The sequence below is a fragment of the Miscanthus floridulus genome, chromosome 17 (genome assembly GCF_019320115.1).
Source record: "Miscanthus floridulus cultivar M001 chromosome 17, ASM1932011v1, whole genome shotgun sequence".
Classification (NCBI taxonomy): Eukaryota; Viridiplantae; Streptophyta; class Magnoliopsida; order Poales; family Poaceae; genus Miscanthus; species Miscanthus floridulus.
The window spans coordinates 90958142-90977522 of NC_089596.1; the positions used below are offsets into that span (position 1 = coordinate 90958142).

The 19381-nt window shown below is 45.8% G+C and overlaps 2 protein-coding genes across 6 annotated transcripts; one reads left to right on the forward strand and one right to left on the reverse strand.

Moving 5' to 3' along the window:
• The first annotated feature begins 618 nt into the window (after window positions 1-618).
• LOC136518357 (F-box protein At5g46170-like) lies at window positions 619-4529 on the forward strand. The gene is made up of 2 exons (XM_066512007.1): window positions 619-2105; window positions 4118-4529. Exon 1 carries the CDS (start codon window positions 832-834, stop codon window positions 2062-2064), a length of 1233 nt encoding a protein of 410 aa, XP_066368104.1. The 5' UTR covers window positions 619-831; the 3' UTR covers window positions 2065-2105; window positions 4118-4529.
• Window positions 4530-6055: 1526 nt separating this feature from the next.
• Window positions 6056-13724, reverse strand: LOC136517575 (uncharacterized). Of its 5 annotated transcripts, none has more exons than XM_066511181.1 (4): window positions 13086-13723; window positions 11902-12000; window positions 7065-7415; window positions 6056-6973 (listed from the first exon to the last, which is right to left on the reverse strand). In XM_066511181.1, the coding sequence occupies exons 2-4, from the start codon at window positions 11941-11943 to the stop codon at window positions 6236-6238; spliced, it is 1131 nt and encodes a 376-aa protein (XP_066367278.1). In that variant the 5' UTR covers window positions 11944-12000; window positions 13086-13723; the 3' UTR covers window positions 6056-6235. The 5 variants fall into 5 exon arrangements, 4 of the variants coding, with proteins under 4 accessions (XP_066367278.1, XP_066367276.1, XP_066367279.1 ...); XM_066511179.1 differs by having other exon boundaries at window positions 11902-12011; XM_066511182.1 differs by lacking the exon at window positions 13086-13723 and adding an exon at window positions 12874-12999.
• Window positions 13725-19381: the final 5657 nt, after the last annotated feature.

The window sequence follows — 19381 nt, forward strand, 5'->3', positions numbered from 1 at the left end:
TTTTTTCATTCTCATCTTGGTTCATGGACTCTTAAAGTGATTGTCTGATTCTTCAACTTTACAGAATAGTTTATTCCAGATCCAATCATGGACCTAAATTAATACCTTGATCGAACCACTTGGAAAATTAGAGAATCCAGATAATTATTTTGAAAGTTTATGAACCTAAATGAAAATATGAAAAATAGAGCCTCTTGGTGCATTTTACTCCCATTATATTTGATGTTGGTTAGCTCAATTTTACTGCAGTTCCAAAAACAAAGGCTGGTTATTGCTAGGTAAAAAAATGTTGAATCGATTTTGTTTTTCTTTAAACTGAATCCTAGTGTTATTTGTCATCGATGCTAGTGTTTCACAGAGATTATTAGTTACTTCATTTTTCCCTTTTAAGTGAAAAGTCATGATATAAATTTGGTACATTTCACATGAAGAAATTGCTGGTCCTAGTCGTTGGGCGTTGGCAATTTGAACCATGTAGCTGACCATTAATCGGTCTGTTCGCTGCTTGGTTTCTGGGCTGGTTTGGGCTGGTTGATGTTGGTTTATTGTGAAAGAAAAATACTGTTGGCTTGCTGATTTGGACTGGCTGAAACCATCATGCGAACAGGGTGAATGTTAAGTTTCTCATTACTCTAGACAGTAATTTTAGGAAGGTCGAGGGGCTTCCCAGCATCTTCCCTTCCCAAACGAGAAAAACAAGAGAGTGCGAGCCCACCACCTCTCCTCCTTCTCTCTCCTGTTTCTCTCTCTACGCTCCTCGTCGCGTGCCCACGTCTCCCACGCCTGCCTGCCTGCCTCCCCCTCCAGATCCGGTCCGCCTCGCCGCCGCCGATGTCCGAAGATCCCGCGGGATCCCGCCGCTGGCGGTGCGACCTCGGCGGCGACGAACGCTGGCTCTCGGGGGCCGCCGGCGACGACCACTTCGACCGCCTCCCCGACGCGCTCCTCCTCGTCATCTTCAACCGCATCGGCGACGTCAAGGCGCTCGGCCGCTGCTCCCTCGTCTCCCGCCGCTTCCACGAGCTCGTGCCCCTCGTCGACTCCGTCCTCGTCCGCGTCGACTGCGTCATCCCCGACGAGCCCCCCTCCTCGTCGTCCTCCCCGTCGACGCCGTCCTCTCCTACGGCGTCCGTGCGCGCCCGCGGGGTCTTCTCACAGATCGCGCGCATCGTGCTCGGCGGCATCGTGAAGCCCATCCAGGCGCTCGGTCAGATCCTCTCCCCCGCCAACTCCGCCTCCGGCTTTCCGGCATCCTCCGCTTCCTTGCCATCGTCGTCGTCCTCCTCCTCCTCGCCACTGCCTCCTGGGGACGTGTCCCACCACTCGCCCTCGGAGGTGCTCCGCTCCTTCAAGGAGCTCCGCCACCTTCGCATCGAGCTCCCGGCGGGCGAGCTCGGCATGGACGACGGTGTGATGCTCAAGTGGAAGGCTGACTTCGGGTCCACACTGGGCAGCTGCGTCATCCTTGGAGCATCCTCGGCCTCGGCCTCGCCCTCCTCCGCTGGCTCAGATAGCGCTAGCACCGCTCCCTCTGGTGACGGTGGGCGCACCGAACCTGATGAATGTGACGATTCAGGAAGCATCCCTGAGTCGTTCTACACAAACGGGGGGTTTAAGCTGCGGGTGGTTTGGACAATCAGCTCATTGATTGCAGCTGCCGCGAGGCATTACTTGCTGCAGCCGATCATTGCTGATCACAGGATGCTCGAGAGCTTGGACCTGACAGATGCTGATGGCCAGGGAGTGCTCACCATGGACAAGTGCCAACTGCAGGAGCTGAGGGTGAAACCAGTATCAACATCTAGGGACTCACACCGGACTCTCATGCCAGAGCTTAGCATGTGGTTGTGGTACGCACCATGTATTGAGCTGCCTGGGGGGTTGGTGCTGAATGGCGCAACACTGGTGGCGATCAAGCCAAGTGAGGAAGGAACAGGGGAGACAGTTTGGAATGGGGCTGCTGGTGCAGCTTGGGTGTTGGATGCATTCGAGGAGCCGTATAGGACAGCAGTGAGGATGCTTCTCAAGCGGAGGACCTACAGCCTTGAGATGAATTCATTCTAATCTATGGGGAGATGGCAGTTTGGAAGCTTCAGATGTGAGAGGTACACCTCAATTTAAACTGAAATCCAATAGTTGTCTGTTCGGTAGATTAAATTTTAGTATTATTGCATAATTGTGAAATACTGAAATGAATACAACCGGGTCACCTCTACACATTTTTGTAAACAGCATGAGTCGAAATATCTTGGTTGAATTTATGTGCGCCTATTTAACTGTAGCTTCTGTTGTATCTTAGAAGTACGCAAATGTATGTTTTAGTTCATTCAGGTGAACTAAGTTTTGGGCATCCAGGATCATATTAGGGTGTCCTTTTTTTTGTTGGGCTGGCCACCCTGCACCCATGTTTATTCCAAGTGCTATTTGGTGTGTCCTAAATTTTTTTCCCACACATCAGCCGCTGTATGGCGGGACTGAAGCTTATTGTAAAGGCCATATAGCGACACAAAGCACAGAAGATGGAAGGACCTGGTGTGCAAAACTAAAAGACATGACCAGCTAGTTTGCACAAATCCTCAAAACACTGGCTCCTTATGACAGTTTCTATTGCTTCATTGGTAGCTTTGTGCAAATAACCCTGCTCATTGACCTTGCAATATTCAAATGCTGTGAGTGCGTGTATTTGTTGTGATCTCACCACAAATCAACCTTGTTTAGCCAACAGGGGTCTTTGCCTTTCTTGGCGATTTGACTTTGTTCCATAGTTAGTTTTGCATAGTATAGATTACTACAAATTCATGTTGGTTACTCGTATTAGTCTGTTCCCGGTTCCGACGCTGTACTGACTATGAGTCTATGACTGCTATGTATAGTATTCTGCTTACTCATTTTACACATCCAACATGTCTTGATTGGCTACCACTATGCAATGGCACTTCATCATTCTGAGTCCTCTTCTGAAAGCCTTCCAAGCTTTGAGAATGCACCATTATACCTCTCAGCCCAACAGAATGATAGCAAACTCTTGGGTGCCCTAGCCAGTAGTCCCGTAGTGACCAATGGATAGGTCATCATGCAGTTTCTTGGAGATGTACTCTATAATTCAAAATGATTATTTTTTTTCTTGTGGTAAAAGAGTGACCTCGCATTCATCAAGAAGCAAACAGGTGTAGCGGACTAAGTTTAATTACTTCCCCAAATCCATTGATAGTTGCTAGTTTGCTACAGAAGCATGTGGCTGTGTTTGGATTATTCTGTTGGGTTGGACTGTCACACTTGGCTAGTTTGCTACAAAATATTATTCTCTATATCACGACCCTTCAAGGATTGCCATACACCTATCTCAAATTTACCCAGTTAAGGAACAGGGAAAATATTAAAGACACTTGAAGCTTCTGAAATTCAAATTCGCGTGTAAGGGTAGATAGATGGAATCGTTCAACTTTCGAAAGGATATAGTTTTTTCATCTCTTTCCATCATGTGGATATTCAGTATGGTCTGGTTGTTCCATTAGGCCACACAATTATGTTGTAATTAAGTGATTAACTACTTTCTGGAGATTTTCCTGATCAATTTGAGAAACGCTTTGCCCCATGATTTAGTTCTCATTGCATGTTGAATGTCACTCACCAAACTTCATTAGATTTTTCTCTGAAACCTCCTGTTTTGTGTCATAGTGATAGGAAATTTTCTCTGCAATGGAAGAGAAGGTTAGAAAGGGCCCACCTGAATATAGGGTTAATCAGTTACTTCATGGGTCCTAGCAAACTTTGGAGCCCTCCTCAGTATTGTCCCAAGTTGATGTTATAGTTTTTTATGTTTAAATTTTGTTAAGTTTACTTCATTTATTGTTCATTGCTATGTTAACTCGCAAACATATGCATGGCATAAGCCAAACAAAAGCAAGAATGGATGTATGCTATGCTTCCATTTTGCTTATTGGATTTAGTGGGTCAACAATTGTTCCAACAACGTAAGTAGTCATTATGTTTGATGTGGAGTTTTTAGCAAGCAGTACCCCCCCCCCCCCCCCCCCCCCCCCCCCCCCACCCCCACCCCCCCAGTGAAATTAAACTTCTGGCCTGCTACTTAAATCTTCTTATTTCCTTTTGGCAGGATGCTGTAACTACTGATGTGGAGAAGTTTCTGGATGCCTTTTATGCACCAATCTGCACCTACTTCGGATGTGCCAAGTATGTGCTATTGTGTGCCTTTGAGCTTCTGTCAGCAAGAACATGGATGAAATCAAACAGAAACCGTGTTAATTTATGATGCTGGAGTTGAAAGGTAAAGCCATAGTTTAGTTGATGGTGTTCTCTGAGATCAGATGTGGCATAGATAGTTTTTTTTTCTTTCTATATGTATCCACATCAAGGTACTAACCTTATGTAATTTCTACTTTTGGATTGTGGCATTGTGCTGCTTGTTTGCGGAATGGCATCCAATGCGCTCTGTACATCAATGTGTGTCAAGAGTGGACTCGTAGACTTGGTGTCAGCAAAAGCTATAAAATTGGTACTGGTACTTCGCCAAACGGGTTTGGAAATGATGTATCCTTCTACCGCGAGTCTGGAAATGTTGTAGCCCTATCTGATGTGAATCTGTGTAAGTCCTCCAGTATGTTATGTGGACAGGTTGAGAATGCTGCATCAATTTTAGCGATGTTATCAGAAAGTGAAGTTCAGATTAGGTTCAGACTTCAGTTGCGCCCGCAGATGAATGGATGGATCATGGATGATGAACGTAGTGAAATGAGCATCTTTCCTACAGCTAGAGCTAGGTAATAGCTGGATGGAGATTCACGTGGAGAAATGAGAGAGGCTAATGGCTAGAGAGATTCATGTGGGGAAACGGGCGAGAATCGATTCATATTGATCCAAGCCACAGGCCTGTTGATCAGCACCTTGAAACTTGCTACCTTTGCTCGTTCAGGATTTTTTTTTTCAGAAATGGTGGTCTGGCGCCCTACTCACTGGCTCTACGATTTTTCCCCCCCAAAGCTTTTCTTGCGCAGCTTGTTTTTAGTCTGCAGTATTGCGTGGCGTGGTGCTTGGTATATCGTGTAGCGAACTTCTTTGGCTTTTCTCGGATTTTGCTGCTGCAATTTCGTTGCTAAACAGAGTGGATAAGAACAAGTAGTACTGAGCATAGCATAGGCAATGGTCAGGTATTTGAAAGTTTTGGAACACCGACCCACCCCACTCCAACCTGAAATTCCGTGTTGTTTTCAGTACGCATCTGGGCAACTCCATGAATCGTTAACGTCAATGGGGAGGTCATCTCTGTCCACGATGAACAAAGCGCCACCTTGACACCTTACTGTCTAAAGGCTGAAATGAACTACTCCTGAATGGACAGATCAACAGGAAATGAAACCAGCAACAGCAAGGGAGAATCGGCAGATGAGTCCGCCTGTCATGAGCACACACGTCATTCATCTCCGAGCTCCCTGTTGTGCACGACAGCACGAGCAACAAGTGAAAGAATGCCCGCTTGGAAACGCGGTTTTGAAGCTACCTGATCAGTGTCTGAATCCTTAATGCACCCTGGAGACAGAGGAAGTGAAGGATGAACATGTGTCAGACGCTGGTTTCGAGGCTACCTGATCAGTGTTTGAATCCTGAACACACCTTGGGGACGGATGAAATGAAAGATGAACGTGTGTTACGAAATACATGCAGTGTTGGACGAAGTGAAAGATAAACAGTGTTGGACAAAGTGAAAGATGAACATGTGTTGCGAAATACGAACAGTGTTCTTTGAACAACGAGCAGTATTGGTTAGGTGTATGGAGGTGAATGGGATGGACCATCCTGGATGGAAAGAACCAAAGAGGATGGCATCCTGGTTGAGAAGAGGATGGACGGGACAAATCTGGGGTGAGATGTTATAGAGATACATGATTTTTGTTTGGATGGCTGTATGGTATGGTATGAGTTGGTACAAAATCATGTTTGGTTGGTTGTATAGGTCCATCCACACATTTGGGGAAATACTGTTTGAAAACAACAACAATAGATATTAAAGAATAAAATTAAGCAAGACAATTCACCATTGATCTACATTATGTTATATTAATAGGTCCCTACAGATTAGAGTCACACTACCAGGTTGTTCCATACAGATTAGAGTCACACTACCCACCCTCCATACTACCAGACCATCACATCGCACAAAGTTTTTTTTTCCCATCCCTAGTGATTACACCAAAATACCACGACATCATCAGAGTACCTACATTAGTTCGGACCTGTGATTCTTGATGTACCTAGCCACCCATATAACTTTGCTAGAAAGTTGAGGCAGTGCATAAAATGCCCTTGCAAGTGGAGGATTCTCACACAGATAAGCATAGTAGTGCTCAAGATGTGCCTCATCAAACCCTGGGATGCTCTTTAGCTCTTCATACAACCCCTTTGGAACAGGAAGGTCAGGTTGTTCAGAAAGCTTTTTTATAGACGAAGCAAGTTCGCCAAGGGTCCGACTCATTAACACAACCAAGTCATCATCAGTATATATCCTCTGCTTCTTTGATGGTGGCTGTTTAGTACCTGAGGACTCTGCACCATTATTGCCTGAGTGTGTTCCATCATGAGCAACAATTTGTTCACTTGGCTCACTAGACGTGGGTTTTGGTGCATTATCTGTTCCAGTCACAGTTGGTGCATTATCTGTTTCAGTCACAGTTGGTGCATTATCTGTTTCAGTCACAATTGGTGCATAATCTGTTTCAGTCATAATTGGTTCACTATCCGTTTCAGTCACTTCAACACCAAGTGGCTCATTTGATCCGTTAGCATATGCACCGGTTTCAGCCACAGTTGGTGCATTATATGTTTCAGTCACTTCAACACCAAGTGGCTCATTTGATCCTTTAGCATATGCAGCTGCCAAATTTTTGCCACATATAGTGGCCATCTCATGATAGTGCTCAATCGGAATGTTCAAGTAGTTGGCATCTTCACGGTGGTCCTACAAGTCAAAACCCAGATCATGGTAGGAATAATATATGTTGCACCTAAAATTGCAACAATCAAACCATAAGAAGATGCTGATTACTTGCCTTAATATGATTATTGTAATGCTCTGCATCAAGACTGATTATGCAATTATGTTCATCCCAAACAGCTCCATTCAAGTTCTTCAGCTTCTCAATCTTTGCATAAATCCTTTTCCACTTCCTAAGATGGTTACCAACTTGTCCACCGGTGCGCTGGACACCCAGCTTCTCATACAAAGCTCTGGCACAACTGTTAAGATGAGCTTGCTTGAAGCCACTCGTGGTTTTAGTTCCACTCGCAACTAGGTCAGCCAAATATTTGAGTACAAAACTAGACATTGCGTTGGACCAATAGACCTGTCCAGCTCCACCCTTGCCAGGCATGTTGTCCCCATGTTGCTCTAGGTCCATCTCCTGTGAAGTTGTAAAAAATATGACAATGAACACCAAGATAAATTGTTATAAAGACTCAATAGGAAAAAAATGCAGGGATGCAGTAAATAAGAGAAAAGCACACACATTAATTAATATCCGAAGGAACGGCTATTGCAATGACAATACTGAAGATTTGTTCACAACATCAGTAGTACATCACATAAAGAAAACAAGCAGGACAAGGTCCATGTCATTACTAGTTCACTATTACATAAAGCACTACATATTAATTGTCACGGTGATTTTAACGATCTGCCCACATTCTGTCAGCAAACATTTGTCTCTTTTCTATCATTAACCTATGGTTATTTGCTTGTTCTCGTGCTGTCCTCTGTGGCTTTGGTGTCCAATTGTCCTCTGGTAGAATGAACATCAAGATCTACATCTGCCAACACATTTTTTGGGATGCAAATGACTTCCTACGACAAAAGAAGACTTACTAATATATGCTCTTATATCTGTCCCATCAATTGCTCCAATACAATCCTATATGGTCAATATATTACAAAATTTTGACCACATATGTTGAGGACAATTTGGATTGTCATGCCTTAAAATATGGATCTCATCTTGGGTCCCCTGCAATTTTGGCTGGGGAATCCAAAAAAGGTGTCCAAATAAGCGCATTGCTTAGTTCACCAATGGCATGCAGGACTAGTTTGAAATATATGCTACCCGTCTCACCTGACCTAATGAATAGTCCCAACTAGCTTATTTCTTAGGTTGTGTCAGACTGTATTCAAGAAGATGGCTACTTATTCCTCAATATTACATGGATAGCATCATGGAACAAAGAGCGTTTGGGTAAAACTTGACAAAACTGAAAGAAAGGACATCTCTTAAGCCTTGTCATTTTGGTGCAAGGTTGTATTATCCTCGTAAATTCTTGTGTTTAGATAGTCAATCCTATTATTATTCCTTTCCTCCCAATTCTTGTGCTTAGATAGTCAATCCTATTCTTATTGCTTTCCTCAAATGGACCATTAAGCAATGCGATGTCTTTGTCTTCTTAACCTAGACCGAAAAAAACAAAACCACCATACAAGCAGCTAAAAAGTAGCAGCGCTGATGAGTACAATTTTTTTTCCGTCTAATCTGCCTGTCCTCCATCTAGAATGTCCAAGGGAATGCAAACACTATATAAGTTTTGGTTTAAAAAAAAGAGAGAGAATATAATCCTCTATTAACAAGGACTGAATGACATCCGCACTGATGCAACACATGAAAAATCAGAAGAGTAATCCAACCAATCAGCATATGTTAAGTTCGGAATGAATCCCCTAGGAGAACTTGAGGCCTTGTTGGCCTCTGATTCATCCAATTCCAATCAAGCAGCACACAACGTAACCCTAGAAACTAGAGAGAGGGGTGACGAGGAGGGGTCGGTCGATCACCTGCGGAGGCGTCGCCATGAGAGAACGGCCAGGCGCCGGCGATAGCAGTCCGTGCAGCTCCGGTGGGTTCCCGCGAGCCGAGTCGCCGAGAGGGGGGGTGGGGGGTGGGGGGGCGAACGAGATGCTCCGTCCCGGACGGCGTCGTTCGGTGAGGATTTCTCCGCACGGGATGATGCGGCATCTAGAGAGAATATTCGATGCATGTATGCTTCGGTTCCCAGCTCAGGCACCACACGCTGCAGTGCGATTCCGGTAGCCGCTGACATGATAAAAGCCAGGTGGGCCGTTCCCGTGGGCTGCTCCACTCAGTCCTCCTTCCGAGCGGCTACGGCCGCATGCAGCTAGCGGCCCAGGCCCAGCCATGATCCCGCGCACGCGCAGCTGTAGGTGGACGTGGACAGCAGCAATGCACGTTCGTATACAAAATTAACGGCTATAGCCTCATTTAGCTCTGCTATTACTGTTCAAGAGGTCATCCTCTAAGCAGAGACATTTTTAATAAAATAAAACAATACAAAAAGATGCGCGTGCGCCACGCGCTGCAGCATGCAGATGCCAATATGTTGCCATTTGGTCTGCCGTCTGCGTCTCTGCGCAGTCGTGCTCGTGCACCATGGCCCATGGGCATGCACCGTGCAGGGGGCGACCGGCGTAGCACAAACAGGCCAGCGGCAGCGGCAGCAGCAGCCCCGGATCCGATCGGCGAGCCCATTATATTATATTACTACGTATACGTGCATTGCAACGGAAAAACATAATGGCCCTGTTCGCTGATCTGAAACTTAACTAAAATTGATTGAAAAATGCTGTTCCGACTGAATTGTTGTGAGAGAAAACACTGTTCTGGCTGAAAAAAAGATGCCGAACAAGTCGAATATGGGGTAAGCCGAACAGAGCCAATACCATGATAATATGTATTAGCGTTTGTTATACTATTAACCAAAAAAGATATTGCAATCGTGATGTTTGGAACAAATATTACATGAGTCTTCATGAAGGATGGACAATTAAAATATAATTTAAGTTTTGACATGAAATTGAAACAACCTAGTTTGTCACAATTATCTATTCTACCACTTCTTGTAACTTATTGTTCTTTTAGTTTTAAATAACAGAAACAGATTGCTTTTCCCCTAAAATAATTTATCATTGCAAAACAATAGATAGTCCAAAAGGTTTGTAAGACCACTCCAGATCACATAAAACTTGCTTCAATAAAGGTGCAATCACAGCAATGGATTACAAATTTGATTTTGGCATTACGATCAAATTGTGGTGGCACTCGGACACAAAGCTCTAGATCCCTCGCCACCCCTCCTATTTGGAACAACGCGACTCGGCTTTGCATGCAATGCTCGCTCCTTCACTCCTGTTCCACCATCCTTGCCTTGAGGCGGCGCTTATCGCATCTACCTTGTCCCTACCCTCCCTGCGGTGTCATGTTTCTAGAGCACCGGTTCTAGACACGGTGCTATTAGCTCCTGTGGTTTGAATCCCTATCGCAATTCTGAGCTGATGACCCTGTGATTCATCAGAGCCAGAATCAAATGAACATTTACCAATAGTCCCAATGTAAGGGTACTCCTCACTGTCAACGCACAGCCTTCTTATTAAAATAACCAAAGGCCATCATCATCAGCCCACAATTGCAAACCGAATCACATGAATTAGGTTCTGATGAATCACACTGCAAAATTTACGATAGGATGGAGGATGGTGAGTTTGGATTAGTGATAGGCACCTCAAGCTAAATCAGTTACCAGTAACTTCAAAGCCAACAGCTATGCAAATCTTACTGCCAAAAACTCTACAAATATATGGATCACATCTCACAATTTTAGCTTCATACATGTTCAATGCTCAGTAGTAAAACACTGCGAAATCAGTTTGTCACATTCAAGAGAAATTAGCACAAGTCTTGTGCAAAATAAAATTTTGATATCACTGGACCAGATATTGGTTATCCTTGGCATGTACAATGAAATTGATTCTTGCTGGTGAATGGACCAATGGTATATTCATACAATGATGATGCAAAAACTTTACATTCGGAATGACCAAATAATGATCTAGAAGATATCAATACACATACAATGGTAACAAAAATCACCAATTCAAGCTGAAAGATGGATGGATATTACCATAGTAAGGTGAACTCCATCCATTTCATCAGTGAAACAGTAATGAAACCTCCAGTACCTCAAACATGGCACGTGCGGAGAGGAGGGAGGCCGGATGCGGCGATGGGGATGACATCCGCGTTTGCTGCAGCAGGTACGGGGAGGAGGGGAAGGCGGAGGCAGCGATGGGGATGGCTCCTGCACTGGCGGCGGGCGGACCCATCCAAAGGAGGAAGGGAGTGCGAGCAGGTCGTGCGGAGGCGGCGGCGATGGAGGAGGAGCAGGCCGTGTGGATAAGGAGGCCTCGTGCCCTGGAACGGAGGTGCGAGATGGACTATCGGCGTGCATCGAAGGGCCCTAGGGGCACGGGGCACTGTATTACTGTAGAAAGCCAAAGGCCGTGGATGGAAGAATCGGACGACCCAGGGAACAGACCGGCATTGTAGGACTGTGATGGCTGAGAAACTAAAGATTTGATATGATATTGAAATTGGCCACAAAGAGATTCATTTCATAGAAAGAAGAACTGACATAAACTGATTTAAATAAATTAGTGATTTTCCCCTATAAGAAACAAACTTTAGGCTTAAATAGTTTTAGATGCCAACGACTTTTCATTAAGTATGTCTTTGTTGAAACCTATATTCAGTAGGAGTATTTGTCGAGACTCTACAATCGCAATGCATCCCATGCTTTAGCAATGATCTATAATTGTAATGGAGGAAGTAGCGAGAACAATAACAAAGAAAATATGATATATTAAGGCTGATTATATATAAATTGTTGTGCATACTAACAGTCACTCAGCTTCATATATTACCCAAAAACATCAAGCAGAAAGTAACTGCGCAAATGACTGAAAACTGAAATTATGAACTGTGATAGGAAATGCAAGCTGGAAATTTCGAGCAAGTTAGGAATCTGTCAATATAAGGACTGCTAAATCATTACCGATGGGGATTCTTGTCTAGGCAATTTGAAGTAGGCGCACATTGAAAATGTACAGCTGCAGGGCTCTTCACCTCGTTTCTTCAGAGTTTAAGCTGTGGTCTGAACAAATCCTGACAACAGGTTAGTGAAAGGATCAGGACCCAAACAAATTGACAAAATTTTTTGTCACTTGCATTATTAGTCTAATTTCCTAGACATCCGAAGAACAAAACCTACTTCATTGATTAGGAAAGTTTCATGAGAAAAAACCAGTGTTCGCCTACACGGCCGTGTAGACCGATTACTCGACGTGTAATCGCTACTCGGTAGCCGAACGTGCAGTTTAGGCCATAAACGGTAGGTTACACGGGATCGCCGTGTAAACGGTAAAAAACGGCCGTGTAATCAATCTACACGGCCGTGTAGGCGAACACTGGGTAATATTTTAAAAATAAATTATTTTTAAAATATTACCAATGTTTATGATGTGTAATAAGTACCATTAGATTAGTTGTGGAATATACTTTCATAATAAAATTATTTGAATATACAAATATTAATATTACTTTTTACATACTTAGTCAAACTTAAAAGAGTTTGACTCCTCGATAAGCGAGATGTGCACTTATTTTGGGATGGAGGAAGTATTTTATTAGGCACTTAGGCTATTAGGTCTAGCACTTAGGTTCTTAATTCTATATTATTGGACTAACCGTTGTTGTGTAATTCTATATTATCTATGTTATAGGAATATATACACAGGTTATTATAGTTATTTTTACAAATAAAGTAAAAACGAGTAATCCGTGTAAAACCGTGTACACGCCGTGTACACGGTCTAAATGCTACACGAGACCTCGCCGACTGTCTACCGTTTACCGTTTAGGAAAACATTGGAAAAAACAGTCAATTAGATAGAAAAAACGTGCTAGTGCAAGCAGGATCATTTTTTCCCCAACATCAACGGGCCAGTGCAATCAGGGATCGAATCACCAGGAATGGTCGGCCATCTCTCCCAACTAAACTGGAGGGAGACCCTTTGGAAAATTTTGCGCTGGCTAGTGCTATCCAATAACGTTGCAATGGCTCAAGAGACATTTCATCAAACACCATGAGAGCGTCCCCGAGCAGTTGCAACAGGCAATGAAACTGAAACAGGCAGTAGTCGGGAAGAGAAGAAAGATCATCGTCGAGATGGTTCAAACCTTGATGCCGAGTTCCTTGATGTCCGGGGCCGTCGCCTTGGACGTCGGGGTGGACCAGGAGCGTCATGGACGTGATGTCCGCGTGGAGCAGGAGAGCTGTTGGCGTGAAACTGGAAGCAGGCAGCGGAAGTTGAGGCCGTGAGGGGCAGGAGCGACGTCGGCGTGGTCATGGACGAGAGTCGGAGTTGATTGCGGCTTGCGGCGGGCCATGGAATCTGCAGGCAGAGATGGAAACATGATCTGGGCAAGGATTTGATTCATCGATGAAAGCCGGGTAGGGGAAAAGAGGATCGCAGAGCGCCAAGGGTGCGCGGGATCGGGCAGACGACGTCCTGCTGGTGGGATCAGGCAGTGACGGCAGGACAGGTCGTGCAGGCGGTGGCGCGTTCGGCGGCGTGGAGACAACGCGTGCGTGATTGACTGTGATTTTTTTTCTTTTGCGGGGAGGAGTTGCGGGGAAGGGAGACTGCGCGGGCGTGACCAGCGATTGCGTCATTGGAGGAGGCGATCTTGCGATTTGAAGGGAGCGTGATTGGAGGAGGAGATTGCGTACAGCGATCGCGCGTGCGAAAGAGCGAGGGCGCGTGCGGAAGTGCCGGGCGGGGTCTGAGAGCGATGGCGCGTGCCGAATTGCCGGGCGGGGCTGGGAGCAAGCGACACCAGGTTGCCGGGTGGACGGAATAGTTTTAGATGTTTTAGAGACAGAGAAGAGATAGAGATAATCAGTTGCTCGTCGTAGCTGACAGCCTCGGCGATAGTAGTGTCAGTAATCGTGTATCTGTCAATTCTATGGAGTAGGTAATTAATAGATATAGGTTATGTTCGTTTTGCTGAATTTAGTTGAAAAACATGATTTCGGTTGAATTGTTGTGATAGAAAAATATTATTTAGGTTGAAAAAGAAGACGAATACGAACGGAGCCATAATAAGACACTGCTCGTGCTCGTATTGGATATGTGTCTTACTCGTATTGGATATGTGTCTTACTCTTATGGATTAGTCGATCCGATTGATTGCAAAAGCGTCCACAGGGCGATCCAGCTGCTAGCTGCCCTCCTGATCTTGCTGACGTTGTTCACCTGTTCACCACGGAGTATAAAATATAATGCATGATGCATCTATCTACTTGTAATAAGAAACATATAATGGTACACAATTTAATTGGTTCCGGAACAATCGACACGTGCAGTTAGCATTGTTGTCAAGTAACCCATTTGGAGGAACATTATATTAATGGCAAAATACTTATTAAAAAAGTTGAGCGGATTGTATGCCTCGGCGCTACAGCCAGAATAACCAGTTTTCATGCATCCATCCTGGGTATATATACCGGGCCTATGTGACACAGTTTCATCAAACAACTTCATGAGTTATTATGAGCCTCTTGTTTTTTACCAAACACACTTTTTCAAAACAGCACATGGGCTGAAGCTCATTTTTGTATACTCTCACAAAGAACGGAGAAAGGTGAATCTAAAAAAAGTAGTTTTTTCACATCTATCCCTCATTTCTCTCTCACATGCATGCATGAAGTTATTGGTAAAACTGTTTTGCCAACAGTTTTTCCAAAATTGCTCAGCTTCATCTAGAAAATTGCTCATGAAAAAAAAAACAGCTTCACTAGTGTGGGGTGTATAACCCCAGATACCCATGACAATGGACATGAGCCGCACCGTTAGGGGAGGTCCAGCCCATAAGATCAAGGCCTACGGTGCCCAGTTCTAGTCGGCGTGCACCGCAAGGCAATAAGAAGACATCTTGGCTATGAAGGAAGATATTTTCGGATATGATAGATATCGTATTACTTGTAAATACTTACCATATAACCGAATAGATCTAGGTCTAAACCGACTTGTAATCCTACCCTCGGCTATATAAGGCGGGTAGGGATCCCCCTTAAATTCATCTTATATTTAATACAATCCAACAAAGACACAGGACGTAGGGTATTACGTCGATCAGACGACCCGAACCTGTCTAAATCGTTGTCTCTGCGCCTTGTGTCACCATCCGGTTTCTATTATGCGCACCTCCACCGATTCATCTACTATCGTGGGTATACCCCTTGGTAGACTGCCAACCAGATTTCATCGACAGTGGCGCGCCAGGTAGGGGGTGTGCATGCTGATTCTATGGCCAACCAGATGGTCACTTTTCCGAGCTCCATGGCCTTTCCCGAGCCGGGCCAGATCTTCATCGTCGAATCCATGACTTGGATCATTAGCCCCGACGACAACGCGGAGACCGTGGAAGCGGTGTAGGATCACCCTACGCCAATCGCGCTAACACTTGCAACGATATCTCCGATCCCGACGCCCCGCCGCTGGGTTAGGAGATCCATCAGCAAATGATGATCTGATCACATCCATCGATCGGGTCTAGGACCACTTAGTAGAATGTCGGCTCCTCGTGGGTTCGATCTTAGATCAATCCAGAGCGAGCAACAAATTTCCCGTACTCCAAGTTCACCAAGCCGCTACAACCGAGCGACCTACTCAGCCACTGTTCAAGGCAACTCCGGAAGGGTGTATCGTTCAACTTCGACCACTCCCCGTCCCAACGGAGAGCATGTTCAAAGCCCTGTTCTTTCAGGCTGGTGGGTGCGGGGTCCGATCTGTCAGGATGCCGTGCACCATCTTTTCGCCGACCACGCAAGCGCAGCCGCGTCGATGACCTCTATCAGATTGACTTCCTTGAGGCCGACTAGCCTGCGCCAATGTTAAACATGGTGCAAATCTGAACAGACCTTCCGGATGACACGCTCCAAATAATCCTAGAGGAAAGCCCTGAACCATACTCCGAAGGCTCTACCAGCACCTGCCCACCTTTTCCTCTAGGCTTTGGGGAGAGAGCTCTTCATGGTTAGCCATGATAGCATCGCTATCGATGGAGAAACCTGCGTCCAACACCGTGGGCGTGAGCCACAAACGTTGATCGCCAGCAACGTCGCAATGAAAGAAGCAGAAAACATTGTCCAAGCTGCTAGAGGTGGTCCACCGCCTCTCGCCCGTAATCTTCAACAAGAGTTCCTCATGGTGGACAACCAGCAAGTGGAGCAGATGCTAAGCGCCAATCTAGTTGTGGCCACCCACGAGTTGGCTAGACTCCACCAATGCCGAGGTACTCAAGATTCAAGCACTGCGTAAAGCAGCTTAGGTCTAAGTCAACGACATCCGAAACCCAACTCTGTCTTATTCGACAGCGACTGACACAGTCGTAACCCTTGTATTTTTCACCATGATGGGGGAGTCATTACAATAGCAGCCAGATCGTCCAAGGGGGGTCCAGGGGCAATGTCGCCATCAATCCTAGATCATAAGGACCACAAAATCAGCATGGCCGACCAGCTCATAACACCAACCGGGAGGTTAATCAACCCTGCGTGGTGATGCCCGTGACCGCCTCAACACCAATCTTGATGTCTGTAGTTGCATTGAGAACAGTCGCGCCAACGACATTAGGCAGAACTTAACACGACAGGAGTACGACGACCAACACGATGACCCCATCGGCCTCCGACCACTCCCTAATATCGAACCGATAGGACCCGGCCCCTTCAACAAGGTTGTGAGCTGTACGTGGCCCGCAGGCTTCAAGATTTTGGGGTCGATATCTATGATGGCAAGGCTAATCCTGAGCAGTGGATGCATCTACGAGATCGCCGTACATGCACCAGGGGAAACAACAACGATGGCAAATTATTTGCCTATCATGCTCTCCCAGATAGCCAACAATTGGCTTGTGGGCCTAAGGGAGGATTCCATCGAATCTTGGGATGATCTCAAGAAAGTCTTCGTCGAGAATTATATGGCAACGTGCCGTAGCCTGGCACGAGTATGATATGGGAGAAACTCCATCAGACCTCTAGGAAACTCTGTGAAGCTACATCAGGCGCTTCTCTGAGGACAAGGAACACCATCTCCAACATCGGGACAGTAAGGCCATCTCCGCTTTCACTAGAAGGACTCCATCACCATCAGGAACTGCGCTCCAAACTTTACCCACAAGAGGCCCCTAGACCATCAGTCGAACTCCTCAAGGTTACAAACTCATATTAGATTCTGAAGAAGCTGATCGACAGTTTAAGGATGACGTTGCTCGTGCTTCCCACTACGCATCGCCACCCACGTCGTGATGATGATCACCGCAAAGAATGTCATTATGAAGATCATGATAGGCATTATGACGATCACGAATGTCGACATAATGATCGGTCAGAGGAATCGAGGACGCATAGCCATGTCGCCGCCGACTGAAAAACTTCATCAACACATAGAGCAGCCACGCGCTAAGTGCAATTTCAAGCTACCTATGAAAGCTTCTTGACGGTCCATGCCCAATTCACAAGAACAGCAAGCACACCATGCGGCAATGCTATGGCATGGCCAAAGCTTTCACGATGAATAGCAAAATGACAGACGCGCAAGGATGATGAGTTCGAGTGATGGCAAGAAGGAGGAGCGTGCCTAAGGATGCACGACTACATGCTTTCCAAGATGCCAACAAGATGGTCGCCACAATCTTTGGACGGATGCGCTGCCTTCGAGAGCAAACGCTAGCCGAAGCTCACCGCTCGGCAGGTCATGTCGAGCACCAAATACGACATGGTCGCTGATCCAAATATCTGGACTGGTCGGAGCATCCTATCACATTCAGTAGGGTCGACTAGTGGGCAGATATCCCATACCCTAGGCATTTCCCACTCATGTTGGATCCAATCATCTGCAACATGCGGTTCAAGAAGGTCCTCATCGATGGTGGGAGTGCCCTTCATATCCTCTTTGTCGGAGCCCTAACTGAGTTAGGCCTCACAAAGGACGATCTCATCCTTGTTGATTCTCCATTTTGGGGGTTGTACCTGGTAGAGCGTCCCAACCTTTGGGGTAGATCACCTTGCCAGTCTAGTTTGGCAGCACCGACCACTTCCGTACTGAGTATGTGAATTTCTTTGTGGTAGACTTCGACACCGCCTACCACACCATCCTTGGCCGACCAGCTCTCGCCAAGTTCATGGCCATGCCCCATTATGTCTATCTGGTGTTGAAGATTCCAATGGAGCAGGGTGTCCTCACCCTGCGCATCAATATCTCCACCGCTTATGAATGTGAAAGAGAAGGACTCGCCATCGCCGAAGCGATGAACCTCTCAGCCATAATGGAGGCGTGCATCGCTGATTCTAAGAAGGTCCATACATATAAAAGCTGTGACCCGAGACGCCTAAGAGAGGGTGAATTAGGCGACTTAAAACTCTAACTCTAAAATATGACCTCTTTTTCTACCTAGTCAAAACCTATGCAAGAAAGTAATCTAAATGTGCAACTACGATTTTGCTAGTCTGTTGCTATCTCTACCGTAAAAAGGAGTTATGCAACCTAGGTTCCAAACCTATCAACTAGCCTATCACTAAGCTAGGAAAGTAAAGCACAAACCAAGATTACCATGTAAATGGGAAAGCTAAAGAGTAAGGTAGAGATATGCAAACTCCCATCGACGACTTTGGTATTTTTATCGAGGTATCAAGAAGCGTGCAAGCTTCTCCCTAGTCCTCGTTGGAGCTCCGCACAAGAAATCTCTCGCAAGGGCCAAGCTCCTAGTCGGGTAACTTTGTGGATAGCCTCGGGCCTTCCCCATGCGTAAGTGGGTCTCCGACGTGCCTTCCAACCTCTCCCGGATGCTCCCTGCCATCTTCACTATCAAGCTTTTGGCCGAACCACCGCGGGCCTTGTTCCCTTCGGTACACGGTGGTGGCCACACCACAAACGTGGTTGGTGTGATCTCGCAAGACTACAAGCCCCTCCGATATACAACAATGGTGCGCGCAAGCACCAAGTGATAAGAGGTGTGCAAACCTCACTAAAACTAGACCTAAACCTAGAGCAAGCGCATAAGCGGTGGTCTAATCAACCTACGCACTTCGCAAAGCACCTACGCTAATCACCTAATGAATCACTAAGCACTATACAAGTGGAGATCACTAAAATGGTGTATCAACACCCTTAGTATGTTTCCTCAGCTCTCCACATCTCAAATGGCCGGTTGGGGGTCTATTTATAAGCTCCACTGAGAAAGTAGTCGTTGGGGACGAAACCCAGCTTTTGTGGAGGTAACATAAACTTGTCCGTTCTGAAAATGTTTCTTTAGTGTATATGCATTTGGGTAATGCACTAACTTTAACGTCTATTTATGCAGAAGGTGGAGAAGAGCTACAGGAAGCTAGCTTAGAAGCTAAGCTACATAGACACTCCTTGTGAGGAACCGCCACTCCCGACGCGGTCGGGTGCCACGTCTTCAGCCTC

Excerpts from the sequence above, each read along its gene's own strand:
- LOC136517575 (XM_066511181.1), bottom strand. The coding sequence starts at position 11,943 with ATGTGCGCCTACTTCAAATTGCCTAGACAAGAATCCCCATCG. Across the intron at positions 7,416-11,901 it reads CTAGACAAGAATCCCCATCG|GAGATGGACCTAGAGCAACA; the intron begins GTAATGATTTAG and ends ACAACTTCACAG. Across the intron at positions 6,974-7,064 it reads ATTACAATAATCATATTAAG|GACCACCGTGAAGATGCCAA; the intron begins GCAAGTAATCAG and ends TTTGACTTGTAG.
- LOC136518357 (XM_066512007.1), top strand. The coding sequence starts at position 832 with ATGTCCGAAGATCCCGCGGGATCCCGCCGCTGGCGGTGCGACCTCGGC.